This window comes from Manis javanica, chromosome 6, assembly GCF_040802235.1.
Source record: "Manis javanica isolate MJ-LG chromosome 6, MJ_LKY, whole genome shotgun sequence".
Classification (NCBI taxonomy): Eukaryota; Metazoa; Chordata; class Mammalia; order Pholidota; family Manidae; genus Manis; species Manis javanica.
In genome coordinates, this window is record NC_133161.1 from 13,688,212 (window position 1) to 13,702,886 (window position 14,675).

At 43.8% G+C, this 14,675-nt stretch overlaps 1 protein-coding gene across 21 annotated transcripts in view; it reads left to right on the forward strand.

The window, feature by feature from the left end:
- HIPK2 (homeodomain interacting protein kinase 2) overlaps window positions 1-14,675 on the forward strand; it is a 174,892-nt gene that overhangs the window by 126,314 nt on the left and 33,903 nt on the right. For 15 of the 21 annotated variants that reach the window (XR_012132083.1, XR_012132084.1, XM_073238356.1 and 12 more), the window contains 5 exons: window positions 266-428; window positions 3,845-4,052; window positions 4,987-5,108; window positions 10,016-10,158; window positions 13,079-13,258. Coding sequence is in view for 19 of the 21 variants with exons in the window: in XM_073238356.1 (XP_073094457.1) it covers window positions 266-428; window positions 3,845-4,052; window positions 4,987-5,108; window positions 10,016-10,158; window positions 13,079-13,258 (816 nt within the window). In the remaining 2 variants the exon portion in view is untranslated. The remainder of the gene's footprint in view (window positions 1-265; window positions 429-3,844; window positions 4,053-4,986; window positions 5,109-10,015; window positions 10,159-13,078; window positions 13,259-14,675) is intronic. The other 6 variants (XM_073238362.1, XM_036994529.2, XM_073238357.1 and 3 more) reach the window with 3 other exon arrangements.

The following is a 14,675-nucleotide window of genomic DNA, read 5'->3' on the forward strand; positions in this document are numbered from 1 at the left end:
AAGTTGGAGGTTGATCAAGCCATATGAGGAAAATGCAGTGAGAGACTCTACCCGTCCTAAATAGGGGAATGAGGTAGTAGGTCAGTGGGCAAAGTGCATCTAAACGTGAACTCCTGCAAACGCAGGCTTTGCGTGAGAAGTCCAGGAAATTCAGACCTAAAGTTATTGGGCTGTCTTGTTGACTAGGTTAACTGTTCTCCCCTCTAATCCCATATTATGTTACCCTCTTCTCTTTCCCTTACACTTCTGCCTGTTGCACGAACAGTGTCAAATCATGTTTCCAGAACATGGAGATTTGCAAACGTCGGGTGAATATGTATGACACAGTGAACCAGAGCAAAACCCCTTTCATCACCCACGTGGCCCCCAGCACGTCCACCAACCTGACCATGACCTTCAACAACCAGCTGAACACTGTCCACAACCAGGTAAGTGGGGGCAGAGGGGAAGGTAGGCAGACCTGACAGTGTGAATATCAGAGCTTGTATTTTCCCACCAAACCTGGTCAGGAGGCAAAACTCCTCCAATATCATATACAAGGGAAAAAATTATTCTGTTGTATGTGTACTGTATTCAACTACATAAGAAATTATTTGCTTCCAAGATCATTTCCTCTAAGAGGCCCAGGCATTCTGCACTGACTACTGGTCCCACTGAAAGGTCCCAGAAAGGTCTCTCTAAGCAAGGAGTTTCTGAGATGGTACCTCATACTGCGTCACTCTGACCTGATGTGGGAATAAGGTAAAGGAGACACTGAGATCCTCTTATGTCTGACATTTGCTGGTAAGGAATTCTGGAGCTGGAAGAAACGTGGCGATCATCCAGTTCAGGCCCTTCCCCCACTGGACCCACACTGCTGGGTCCACAGGATCTCCCTTCGGGAGAGATTAAACCTGTCCTTTCTCCAGGTCCTATCCTCTCATCAGCCTGTCACCAGGATCCCAGCACCTAGAACTAAAATAGACCAGAAACCTAAGGTTTCCTTCCCACAGATTCCAACTTTTTGCAGGAAATTAGCAGAATCCAGCACCTAACATGCTGCTTGAAATATGGGTGACACCCAGGAAATCAGGAAAAGCTTCCTGAATAAATAATCTCCAAGTCCTAGCTCAGGCTACCTCTGCTGTTTAAGAGACTTTTACTTTTATTCCCATGTGCCAGTCTTAACAACTCTCCCCAAAAGAACTTCCCCTGGACTTTTTCAGTCTGAGTATCCATCTGTAGTGACAACAGTACCCCCGTGTGTATGCACACATACACTCACCCCTCTAGAGGAGAGGAGTGCGTATGTTCTAATTCTGAAGCATGACTACCTCTGCCTGGCCATTCGCTCTTTTTTGACAGGTCCCCTGCTGCCACTGAAGGGTCACTGATCCCTGTTTTCAGCCACCACCACCCTCCAACCCCCTGTTTTCCTGGCCATTCCTGTAGCGCACTGGGTCGCTGAGGCCTAGCTTTACTTCCCAGGCTGCCTTCTCTCCCTCTGCCTGAACTCTAGAAGAGGCCACCTGGAATCTGCTGCCCCCTGGGGGCCATCGGTGTCCTCAAAGCTTTCCTTAGACGGAAGAGCTAATGCAAAGGCCTGGAGTCCAGTAACAAACATCCCCTCCAGTACTTAGCCCAGCCCTGGGGCTGAGGTGTCCAGGGCCAGACCCAACTGCTCCTTGACAAAGTGTCACCATCACCAGAACCCCTCACACCAGCAGGTGGAGAGGTTAACATCATAAACAAGTTCATTTGAGTTGATGGCATCAGGCAGGGATTCACTGCCCAAGCACTTGAGACCCAGGCTAGGCCTTGAAGCACAGAGGCTTCGAGAGAATGCTGTGGGCCTGAGGGTTTGTCCAAGATAGCAAGGCCTGTGCTCACATCATGCTTAGAAAACAAGGAGACTACCTGGCTGGTGCCTGAGCATGGAGAGCAGAGGGGGTAGATTTAGAAGGGGAAGGTCGGCTAACCCGGGAAAGGAATGCCAGACCAAAGTGCATGTAAGTGTTGATTAGACAGTAATTGGAGATTTGGGGACAGGGGTGTGATATGCACAAACTAGTCTTTTGGAAAGAATGTTCTAGCACAAGAAGGACTTGGAGAGGAAAAGTAGAGGCCAGAACATCACTAGTCAGAGCCTTACAGGGCCAGACCCCAGGGGAGAGGGCCTCAGCTGACGAAGCAGCCATGGAAGAGTAACGGGATCCAGGGACCCAGGGACCGTTCAAAGGAGAGGCTGCAGGACCAGTGACTGGACAGCAGGTGGAGGAGTTGAGTCCCAGCGTGGTGGCCTGCAGGGTGTTGAGGTCCCAAAGACAGAAGCCCAGAGGCACCAAGCCCTGAGGAGAGTCTCGACCTTCGAAGTGTGTATGTCCGGAAGCAGAGAGAACAGAGGAAATAACAAAGCATGGCATCAGCAGCAAAACAGGCATTGGCCGCCTTGTGTGGCACACGCTTTCCCAGTCACGCCACCTGGAGGCTGGCTCTGACGCTGCAAGGTCAGACACCAGCAGTGACACTATGGGCTTAAAACCCAAACATGTACACTGCATAATTTAGTGATTCCTTTCAAACAAATTGATTTGCTATGCACTGAAATTCAGCATAAAATCTAAGCATAAAAAAGCATGTAACATGAGACTTTATCCTTTCTATCATATTTGACACACATACATACCCTTCTTGAAATTCTGTTTTTGCATGTGTCCCAGATATCCCATGGCTCTTTCCCCCTCTTTCTTTAGTCCTTGTAACCTCTAGTGGCAAAGTGGCTTGAAACAATGTTGAACTTGAAACTATTCATTGGTAACCAACGCCTCTCTTGCTGAAGGATCGGGGTGAGGAAGGCTAACATGGGACTTACAGAACCTGTTTTCCTTCCATGGCCTTGCTTCACATGGAAGTTGTCTCAGATGGTGTGTTGCTAAAGAGAAAGGAGAGGGGACATAATTTCAACACCCGTTTAACCCACCTCCATGTAAATTCTCCTGACCCACTAGCATCTTCCCTGTCTTCCAGCCCTAGTGGCTGAACAGCGGTGTAAGGTGCACTGGAACTCAAACAGGAAACCCCAGTCTAAACGCGTCACTCTCCCTGTCTGTTTCTAGAGTGCAATTATTGGTAGTAACTGTGCTGTGCAGCATCTCAGGGTGTCTGTAAGCAGCACCGCCTTTAGACCTGAGCAAGAGGGCCCCCTTCAGGGTCTGCTGTAGCCCTCCCCCAGCTATGTGGGCTCCCATGCCACCCTCTGGGTACCCAGAACCCTGTGCCTCACAGGCCTCTCCCTGGATTCCTCCTCCAAAATATGGCATGCACCACCAGCCAGGCCTAAGGGAGCAGGGGTGTGGACAGAGCTTGGACGTGTGCACACCCAGAGCCCCTCAGCTGGGGGACGGAGCTGGGCAGGGAGAGAAGGGAGAAGGGGGTTCAGCTCTCCCCCGTCACCATGCTCCAGTGCAGAACCCAAGGAGTCCTGGGATCCCAGACTCAAACCTGGCCTTCCAGGTTGTCATAAAGGCATTTTTGTCAAAGTGGAAGGGCAGAACGTAGTTTCTAGCCTCATTTTTCACTTTGCAGGCATCCATTTGCACTCTTGCTCAGGCCCCACAATAGGAACAGGCCTGAATATAAGCACCAAAGGTGATTCTGTGTCTCATGTGGCAGCAGGTGCCTGCTTTTCCCTGAGACTTTTCACTGTATGTCCACTCTCCTCTGTTTTTGCTTTTGGGCTCTTGGTTTTTATTTGTTTGTTCTTCTTTGAGTTCATTTATTTGATTTAGATTTGTGTCTCCCAGCATGCCACCTCCCTCATTTTTTATTTTTGTTTATTTTTGTTTAATCCCCATCATCCCTTTAGGCTCCCACCTCCACCAGTGCCACTATTTCCTTAGCCAATCCCGAAGTCTCCATACTAAACTACCAATCTGCACTCTACCAGCCCTCAGCGGCATCCATGGCTGCAGTGGCCCAGCGGAGCATGCCCCTGCAGACAGGAACAGCCCAGATTTGTGCCCGGCCTGACCCCTTCCAGCAAGCTCTCATCGTGTGTCCACCCGGCTTCCAAGGTAAGAATGAGCAGACACAGCCTCTCAGCTGCTTCTAATCTGACAACCTCTGGGGGGCCGGCACCCACCGTTTTCTGTCACGCACCTTCCTCGGAGTCAAGCCCTTTTCATTTCTTTCAGTGAGAGTGCTGCTATCACTGAACTTGCAGGCCCCTGTCCTACTGTGGCCAGCCTGGGAACAATAGGACCTATGCTTCAGCACCAAGTCACTTTGTTGTTATTCTCACCACCTGCCAGCGATTTGGTCCCCGACCAGCTGTCTGTAAATAAGCACATTGTTTGTGCCCCTATTGTTATGCTGATGTCAGCTCTTGCGTTTCCTCACACGAAATCGCCCCTGTGTGGGTTCACTCTAGAAGACTGCCAATCTCTAACAGCCAGCAGAGTCCCAGTTCTCACGCAGAATATAAATCTGTCTGAAAAGGACCTCCCAGGCTCCCAAGTGATTGTTTGGCCGTGTACCCCAGTGCTGTCCTCCCGAAGACTAAGAAGCTAGAGTTGACTGTGTGCTTGGTTACAACTTACACAGAACTCCGGGAATTTGTTTCTGCAAACCCCACAGTGTGAGCAGGTGTGCACTTGCTCAGTTCAGTCAGTGTGATTCCAGTGGGTTTGTTCTCCGTCTGCCTTCCACCCCTGGCTTTGACATACATGGAAATGTTTTCATGGCAGAAGCCATTGTTTTCCTGTTGTCGTTTGTCAGCCTAACTGTGGCACTTTCAGCTTTACAGACTCCTGAATTTGACCTTCTGATCTTCAAAAACATTCAGAATTGTTCTTTGTGGGTTATTGTTTTACTTAGAAACTAAAGGGGACACTTCCAAAGGACCAGGTGATACCTGGTGGGGATGCGTGGCTGGCTGGGAAGCTTCTCATCCAGCTGTTTCTGAGCCCTCGGCTAAGCCCTCTCTCCCTTGCCCGTTGTCTGGATCAGGCTTGCAGGCCTCTCCCTCGAAGCATGCTGGCTACTCTGTGCGAATGGAAAATGCCGTTCCCATCGTCACCCAAGCCCCAGGAGCTCAGCCCCTCCAGATCCAACCTGGTCTGCTTGCCCAGGTAATTCTTTTTTTATTATTACTGCCATTATCCTTGTTAATGTTGTTCACCAGAGGGAAGTGTCTCTGCTAATTCCCTCCCTGGCAATGAGTTAGGTGCTTCAACTCATTACAATACATCAGTAATATTCAGAATGATCCCGAAGGGAATTACCTTCCTAAGTATTTAGCTTATAATTCCAGGAAGAAATTTAGACACAGGGAGAGTTTGGGGAAATTATTATTATTATTATTGTAGCTTTATAATACAAATTAATATGGGAGACATAGGTTTTAATTCTGACTCTGCTAATAACTCTCTGTGACCGAAGGCAAGTCAGTGAACATTTCTTTGCCTCAAATTTCTTTCTTGTAAAATAAAAATGATTTTTTTTTTATAGAGCCAAAAAGAGCCTGGGAGATTATCTCCTGTTTTCATAGATGGAAAAATAGGCTCACAGAAGCTGTGAGCTAGAACCTTCCTTATCATATTCTGATAGTAGAGTGAGCTCACAGAGGTGAAACTGGTTGAAAATTTGTAGTGTTGTGGAAATTTAAGGTAACATGATGCAGTGATAATAGTAATCAATCCTTTATGACACCTAAACAAATATCAGCATTATACCAGGCCCTTTATACTTGTTAATTGCTTTAATCCCCACAACACAGTAAGTAAGGTATTTGACTGCATTTGACAAATAGGGGAAATGAGGCACAACTACTGGCTCAAACTCTCAGAGCACTTAGGTGGCAAAACCAGGATACAAACCCAGGTCTGACCTAGGCATCTGTATTTAACCACCATGCTATATTGCCTCTATATAATAATTTCCACTGCTGGGTGTTAGGCACATCGTGGCCTAAATGTTGTTAGTTTAGAAGTACCTCTATTTTTATATAAGGTAAGTTCCCAAAGGCTTTTCTCAAAGTGTTCCCACAGACACTATGTATGTAGTCTTCTGTTGAACAGAAGTTTTTGTTTTAATTTTAAGGTAGTCAAATTGTCTAAGTCTGTTTTGGGCTCTCTCTTCTGTCCCACTGGCCTAATATCTTACTGTCTTAATCATTATAACTTTTTTAAATTTCTTGGTATCTGGTAGGGAAAGTCCTGTTCTCATATTGTTCTTCAAAATTTCCTTGTCTATTCTTGTCCCTTCACTTTTCCATATAAATTTAAACATGACTCTTATATAAGAATTTTAGTTCAAAACATTAAAACCCTGATTATTATTTACTGGACTTTTGTTGAATTTATATTCACTTTAAGAACAGTTATCTTCATTTCACCCATGATAATGATTTTACTCTATTATATGTTACCTTTCATTCCTTTCATTAAACTTTTCTTTCGTTAGAATAATTCCTATTTTACAGATTTTATTGCTCATAATAATTTTAATTATATTTTCTAATTATTTGCCTTTGGTTTGTAGGAATCCAATTGATTTTTGGCCTGTTGAGTTGGTTATCTAGCAGTCATTCTAAACTGATCTGACTATTCCTGTGAATTCCCTTGGATTTTCTATTTACAAGTGATGTAGTTTTTTTCCTTTCCAATCCTTATCTCTTTTATTTCTTGTTCTTATATCTCTGTGCTGACAGCACCTCCAAAACAGTATTTAATAACAGTGTCTGTATTAGACATCTTTAATTTGTACCTAACTTTAAAGGAAATTCCTCTAGCTGTTCATCTAATTTTCTTATTCAACCAACGTCACATTATTTACACAATTATTGTCATCAGTATTGTGTAATATTATTCTCAGCTCAGCCTCATAATATATAGTGATTCTATTTCCTTTCCTGGACAACTGTTTCTCCTGGAGTTAATCGTTGTCTCATTCTTTCATTGGGTTATGTATCTCTGAATATAGATATGGATATAAAGATACATGTTTTTATGTATGATCTTGTTTTTTTTTAGTTCTGTGGGGACATTAATTACAGGTTTTTTGGACATTTTATTCTAATTCCTATGTTGTTTTTGTTTCCTCTGGGTTTCCTTTTTGTTCTAGTCTCTTTCATATTAGAAGCTTCCTTTAACACGTGGTGACACTTGGATGAGCATATTTAAGATCGGAGGGCTAAAAACCTAGCTGGGAAGCTCCAGGGGAGGTGGGACTTTTGAATATGGGCTTCTCTGTAGGCTCTTCAGGTGTAGCCCAGCATTTTTGTTGGCAAATCCCTGATCCTTACATGTATCTGTAGTTTCTTCTCTTGGACAGCTTCCCTAGAGAGAATCTTCCAGCCTCCTGCTTTGAGAGGGAAAGAGGAGTAGGATATAAACCTACATACCAGGAATCTGGGGACTGAGGGGCAGAGGATTCTCATGATTTAATATGCAGATGTGACCTTAGATTCCTTCCAGTCTGCTAATTCCCTGATTGCCTTTCTGTTTTCTAGCTTCTAAAATTTTAACTGTTATTGTCTCTCCCTGTTATCTTTGTCCATATGGATCTATATATTTTTTTATTCTTTCACTATCATTTTTGTTGGGTTTAAAGAGAGAGAGAGAGAGCAATACATGTATAGGTTTAATTTAATTTACCACATTTCCGGGGAAGTTATTTAACCTCTCTGTGTTTCATTTTATTCATCTGAGAAATGGGAGGAAATAATAGTCCCTACCTCATAGTACTGGTGTTTTGATGAAGTCAGAAAGCCTATTTATGGTCCTAGCTCTGTGCTAGCTCTTGGCACACAAGAGCTGTGAAGCTCTTGGCATCAAGAAATATTAGCTCTACAACCCAAGTGTCCATCAATAGATGAATGGATAAAGAAGATGTGGTACATATATGCAATGGAATACTACTCAGCCATAAAAAGAGAAATCCTCTCATTTATAACAACATGGATGGATCTAAAGGGTATTATGTTCAGTGAAATAAGCCAGACAGAGAAAGACAAATACCAAATGATTTCCCTTATTTGTGGAGTATAAAAACAAAGCAAAACAGAAGAAACAAAATAGCAGACTCATAGACACTGAGAAGGGACTAGTGGTTACCAAAGAAGAGAGGTTGAAGAGGGTGGGAAGGAGGGGGAAGGGGATTAAGGGGCACAGTAATTCACAATCACAATATAATAGGTCAGTCACGGGGATGGTAGTATAGCATCGTCAATAAAGTTAATGATTCTGTAACATCTTACTACATTGATGGACAGCGATCGCCTTGGAGGGGGCAAGGTCTTGATAAAATGGGTAAATGCTGAACCACTGTTTGGTGTATTTGAAACTAACATAAGATTGTGTATCAATGATACTTTAATAAAAAAAAGAAATAGTAACTCTAATATTATCTCTAATCTTATAAATTATAGAAATGTGTAATGAATTGAACATATCCATCAGTGAAAGAGGTAAAAAAAAAAAGCCCTTTATCCCATCTCTTTGAGGTAAAAAGTTAATTCCATTTTAGGGAACTAAGGGAAAAATGACATCTTTAGCTTGATATCAAGATTTATTAATTAAAAATGCTATTAGTCAAAACACATGCTTTTCATGAGGTCTGAAATGAGTTCCAGTCAGTACAAATCTTATTGCCAACAAAATTGTTATTCATTTAATATTTTGAGCTCATAACTGTTTTAGTCAATTAAATTATTTTTCTGCTTACTGTGTATTAATTCAGTAAACTTGAAATATAGTTAACTAGTTAATTACCTTGTAGAATGCTTCTTTCATTTTATCAACAAACATTTAGTAAGCACTTCCTATGTATAATCTCTGCTCCCTAAGCTTTCGGTCTATATCAAAACAGATCCATAAACAAATAAGCAATATCCAAAAAGTATAAGAGATCTCAGAGGGCCCCATCTGCAACATGAGAAAGATGGACCAGGTGAACCGTCCAGTCAGATTGAAATGTGGTCATATCATGTTTACACACATCACTGTTCATTAAGCCTGTACCCAACTCCGTGATCCATTTCTAGAAGTGCCAGTTTGTACATATGAGCCAAACACATGAATTGAACACACACACGGACGGTGGAACACTGCAGTGTTCGTTATATCCAGCCTGATGGAAGGAGAGAGAGACAACTAAGATCCCGATCTCAAATTCTTGGTCTGCCCAAGAGCCATTTTATCTTAGTGGTGTCCTTTAATGTCTAACTTCAGGCAACTGTGTTCACTCTGAATCATTTAATAACCAAAGGCAAGCAGAATAGTGATTGAGGACACAGAAAGCTTAAAACACCACACACACACACACACACACATACACACACACAAGTAAGTTTATTCAAGGAGGAATCAGGAAAGTTCATTTTCGATTTCTTAGAAGCAGCTTAATATTTATGAAAAATCAAAGTATGGCTTCCTAACTGTGCCTCATTTTTGCTTTGAGGGGTTGAAGTAATTCTCAACTGAGGTCAAGGTTCCAGCTAAGAACTTTACCCGTGCTCGCTCTCAGGTGCAAGCAAGTGCCAGGTATTTGGTGATCTCAGAGTTATGTTGACTTGGATTCAGAAGCTAACTCAGGTTGGAGCTCTAGATTCTGACAAACAAAAGGTAAAATAGTAAATAAAGGGTACTAGATGGAAAACTTCTTGAGGGCAGTTGTAGTGCCCAATTCAACTACCATAATCTCTTACACATAGTTGTGTGCCAGAATGAATCAAAAAATGAACTTTTGGGAACTTTGAGCATTGTTCATTAGATCAGATTTATAAATAAGTCATTCTTCAACACAAATGGATCCCTTCCATACAACTGTTTGCCCATGTACTTATTCTCTTCTGTATAGTTCAAATATCTTAATTTTCTCTCCCTTAACTTAGTTTTTGAAGCCAAAGACCAGGTCTCCACTTTCACAGCAATCACAGGGTCTAGCATCACCCCAGACACAGAATAATCGCTTGATTTGTGCCAGTGGATTATGTGATGAACAAACCTGGTGACTGCCTGTGTCCTCTCTTCTACAGCAGGCCTGGCCAAGTGGGACCCAGCAGATCCTGCTTCCCCCAGCATGGCAGCAGCTGACTGGGGTGGCCACGCACACTTCGGTGCAGCACGCCACTGTGATTCCCGAGACCATGGCGGGCACCCAGCAGCTCGCCGACTGGAGGTAAGTAGGAAAGCAGACCATCTGGGATGGGAGGCATGCCCACTGCTGCCCCGGAGAGCTGCCAGGCTGGCCTGCACCTGAATTCCCTGGTGTGTGGAGAGCTGGTTAAGTGGAATATGACTGCAGTGTAATGAGAGGGTTTTTTTAGCTAAATGTACCAAGGCATGAGACAGTCAGCTTCATTACTCTACAGTCAGTTGTCATTTCTGATCCTAAATTCAGTTACGTCATTTGATCACCAGTGTAATTTATCAGACTTGCCTCCGAATAATTTTTGGTTTGTAGAATTAAATTCTACTCCCAGAAAACAAAGTTTTATCACCAAGGACGCAGAAGACAGTCCTCAAGGCACCTAAGCAATTGTGGGAAGTGCTCTCAAGGTGTGTTGAGACATGAGCACACTAGAGCTGTATCTGACCTCTCAAAGGAAGGCTTAGCAGAATGGGGTTTATGTGGAATAGTAAAGCCTGGCATGTTTGCTGAGTGTGTTTCTTCAGTTAATAGTCAGAGCTTATAAATCAAAGTCCATTTTCCACAGACCCCAGAGGCATCCAGCCAATAGTCACCAGCATGCCATACCTTCTGCATCTATTTCTAGAATACCATCCTGTCTCCCTCACTGACTTCCTCACCTACATGTTGCTCTGTTGTTTTTATGGCCATTTTTCACTTTTCCTTGTACTTCCCACCCACCCTCTCCCAGCACCACCACAATGCCCCCTTTCCCCAGGGCAGAGCCAAGTGGCAACCCCTCAAGTTGTCCACAGCTTCCCATGGCCCTCTGGGATCTCATTCAGCCAAACATCAGGGTACCCCTCCACCTCAGAAAGTCTCTGTAGCCCCAGTGAAGACTCCCCTACAGATCCTTTTCTAAAGGCTATTGAGAATGAAGAACTCTCAGTAAAACAAATAGGGGTGGAGCTAGAAGCCCCCCGTCAAGCCTCAACAGCAGAGTCCATTATAACTCCATTTAGTTTTCTGACTTGTAAAAAAGAGAAAACACAGGCTCTTCCCTTCAGTCCCACTCACTTCCCACTGGCAACACCCACCATGTCCACCTCCATTCATTGGAAGCACTTTCAAACCGGATAAAACAGGGCTCAGTTCTGGCTCTGCGCGACCTGGGGCAAGGTACTTAACCTTTATGAGCCCCAGTTTCTTCTTCAGCAATGTGGGGGTAATAATGCCTACCTGGTAGGATAGTTGGAAGGCTTAAATTAAGACAAAATACAAGCACTTGACCCATATTTAACATGTAGTATACCAGTGCCTTGTACATGACAGGCAGTAAATAAACCTGTTATCTTCCCTTCCCCTATGTACACTGGTTCATGCTCAGAGAGAGCGCCTCCCTCTCCAGCTCATTAGGCATGGCAACCAAGCAGAAAGCTGTTGGACCAGTTGTTTTTTCTCCTCCCTTTCCTCTTTTCCTCTGTCTCTCAGCATTTGCAGCATATTTGATTTCAGCAGTAGGCACATACTCATTCATGCAGACTTTCTTATCCCTCCCTCTGCATCTCTTGCCATTTTGTCACAGAAAACACTTAAAGCCAACACACTTTCTTTCCAGTCTCATCTCTGTGTCATGTGTGGGCCGAAGAACAGCCATAATTGTGGATACTAGGCAGAAGAGACATACCAATGCTAAACCTGTATCACAGGAAAAAGAATGCCATGTCTAGAAGAAACAGCAAAGTAAAGAAGGCATAACATCAGTTTTTGAAACTCATGTAAATGTCCAGAAGATTCTATCAAAATCTCTATACAAGTGTCTGCCTACATGTTTTTCACATTCACCCTTTTCCCCAAGTTGCAAAAATAAATTTTATACTTTTTAAAAATTCAAATACATTCTTCTTTAACTTTTAATTTTGTCATGAGTTAAATGGGCTTTTATGGGCAAGTCTCTGAATTAATCACCACTCTGTGGGAAAAGAAGCCTTTGAGCTCCAACAACCCAGATCATAAGAACTTTTAAAATGTACACATTTTCAGGATAATGGCTGCCAGTGCAGGTTTCTCCCACTTTGCAGAAGCAGAACTTCCTATGAAACGTTTGTAAGATGAAATGGCATAAAGCAAAGCATGTTCCCCCATGTCTGCAAGTTCATATTATGCCACTTTGCTTTTAGGAAAGCCCTACATGTAGTACCTGTTTCCCTGATGGAAACAACTCTGAAGAGGATTTTCACCTTTACAGTACGGTGCTAACTGTAGGACTTTCCTAAGAGTTAATTGGCTAAGGTAAACTTTCAGAAAGCAAGTAATACCTGTAATTCTATCAACACATGTCTGACATTAATTTTGATTTCTTCTATACATACTATCAACTTTAGGTTAATCTAATTGTTCATTCAACAAGCGTGTAATTTATCAGCTGCTACATGTCAGAGCATTGTGCTAACCAGTAATAGAATTCAAAATGTTCACTTCCTAAAAGCCAGAAGCATAACAGTCCCATTCTTCACAAAGTTTTTTTTAACAAAACTATTTCCTCATTTATAGAACGCATAACTAAAATACCCTGACTACCTCACAGAGTAAAATAACCCACTAAAGAAGGCACTTTAAAAGAAAGTGCCCAGCACAATCATCTGTTTGGAGATTTTAAAAGCTGGAGGAGATATTTATCTCCTCTCCCCAGAACTTAAGGCTGCATAATTGGCATTCCTCCACTTAAAACACCCTCGTTCTCCCTCACAAGTTGTGTTTCTGCCCTCCTTCTGAACAGCACTTAAATTTTACCGCACCTGGGAAACTTAATGAGCTGATAAGCCCGTTCTTCAACAATCCCATCAGCTAGTGAGAACCAACTTTTAGTTTTAAATAGGCTTTTGTACGGGGGTAAGCTTTATCTTTAAACAAAAGCTGTGTTTGTTAAAACCACTAAAGAGCCATGTCTTCCCCATCTCCTTTTCAGGAACACGCATGCTCATGGCAGCCATTACAATCCCATCATGCAGCAGCCTGCGCTATTAACTGGTCACGTGACCCTCCCAGCAGCCCAGCCCTTAAATGTGGGCGTGGCCCACGTGATGCGGCAGCAGCCAACCAGCAGCACCTCCTCTCGGAAGAGTAAGCAGCATCCGTCCTCTGCCAGGTAGGCGGGGTGTGCACAGCGCAGGGCCCTGAGGAGTCTGGGAATCAGGCAGCCCTGGTAGCACTGGGGAGTGTCAGCACCTGCTCTGGATCCGTGCGATGGGGTAGGACGTGTGGCGCCTCGTGGATAGGGCTAGGGCCTGGAGCTCGCTCTGGTCTGTTCCCGGGCTCCACTTTCCCTGCTCGCCGCTGCGTTGGCCGCCTGCGGGTGGAGGCCGGCGTCGCTGTGCAATTCTGCCCCCACCCTCTTCTCTACAGATCGCTCAGAATTACCTCTGAGAAACCCTAGTAACTTAGAAAATAGTGGAGCACTGTGCTTTGTTTGAAATCTACAGTCAGAAGTAGAACTCACTTAGCTGCTTACTTAAATGTAAGCAACTTTGGTTAGTCCTAGACATTAGCCAGCAAAACAATAGTCTTTCTCATTCCCTTTCAATCCAATCTTATCTCAGTCAACTCATAAAAATCAAGATGGACAAAAGGCCACATGCTGGCATGATCCCATTTGTATGGCATTTTGGAAAAGACAAACCTATAGGGACAGAGGTCAGAGGAGGCTTCGCCAGGGAAGGACAGGAAGTGTCCCTAGTAATGAAAGAGTTCGTGGCCGGATGGTTGGGGCCACGTGTATGTCTGTCAGCACTCGTCCAGCAGTTGCCAAGGGTGACTTTTACCTCAATAAACTTGACTTACAACAAAAAAATTAAGATCAAGATTGTACGGCTGCAGAATCGCTCCTGCATTTCTCTCCACTGGCACTGACTTAATTACTTACTTGGAATTGGTTAATCAAGACACAAACCCAGTAAAATGTCTAGTGAATGTTGGTTCTCTATTTCCTCATCTAGGCAGGTGCCAGAAATTAGGCCTGCCTCTTTCTTTCTCATGCAAAGATTAATCCAATTCTCTCGAGTTGTTATCTTTCCTCAAGATGCCTTATTTGGATGTTTCTGCCAACTCAGGGAAATTCATCTGAGATCTATGGCAGGCCCGTGACAACACACCCATGTCGTTATAGACAGGATAGCAACAGAGGCCACCATCTCAACCACCCAGCCATCTCTGTCATGCCCAGCCAGGTGGGCTGTCCCAACTCTGTTCTGACCCTGGGACTGAGCTTAGCATACTCAGGGCTCTCCTTGGCAAGGAGAACCCTTAGCCTCCCAACCTGGTGACAAACCCCACCCTGTTGCCTACTCATCACCCGGCTGGCTTTATGAAGGTGTACTGCCAGTGCATTTCAAGATCAATAGAATTTTAGCGTAAGTTTTGTATTTGAAGAGCAATGCCTTAGGCAAAGAGTCTGAAAGACCAGAAGGCTCTTCCCTTGTAGGGTGGTGGGAACAGGCATACTTTCCCTTAACAATGCCAAATGGAGATATTTTAACTGCTAGGGTGATGTAAACAATCTTAAAATT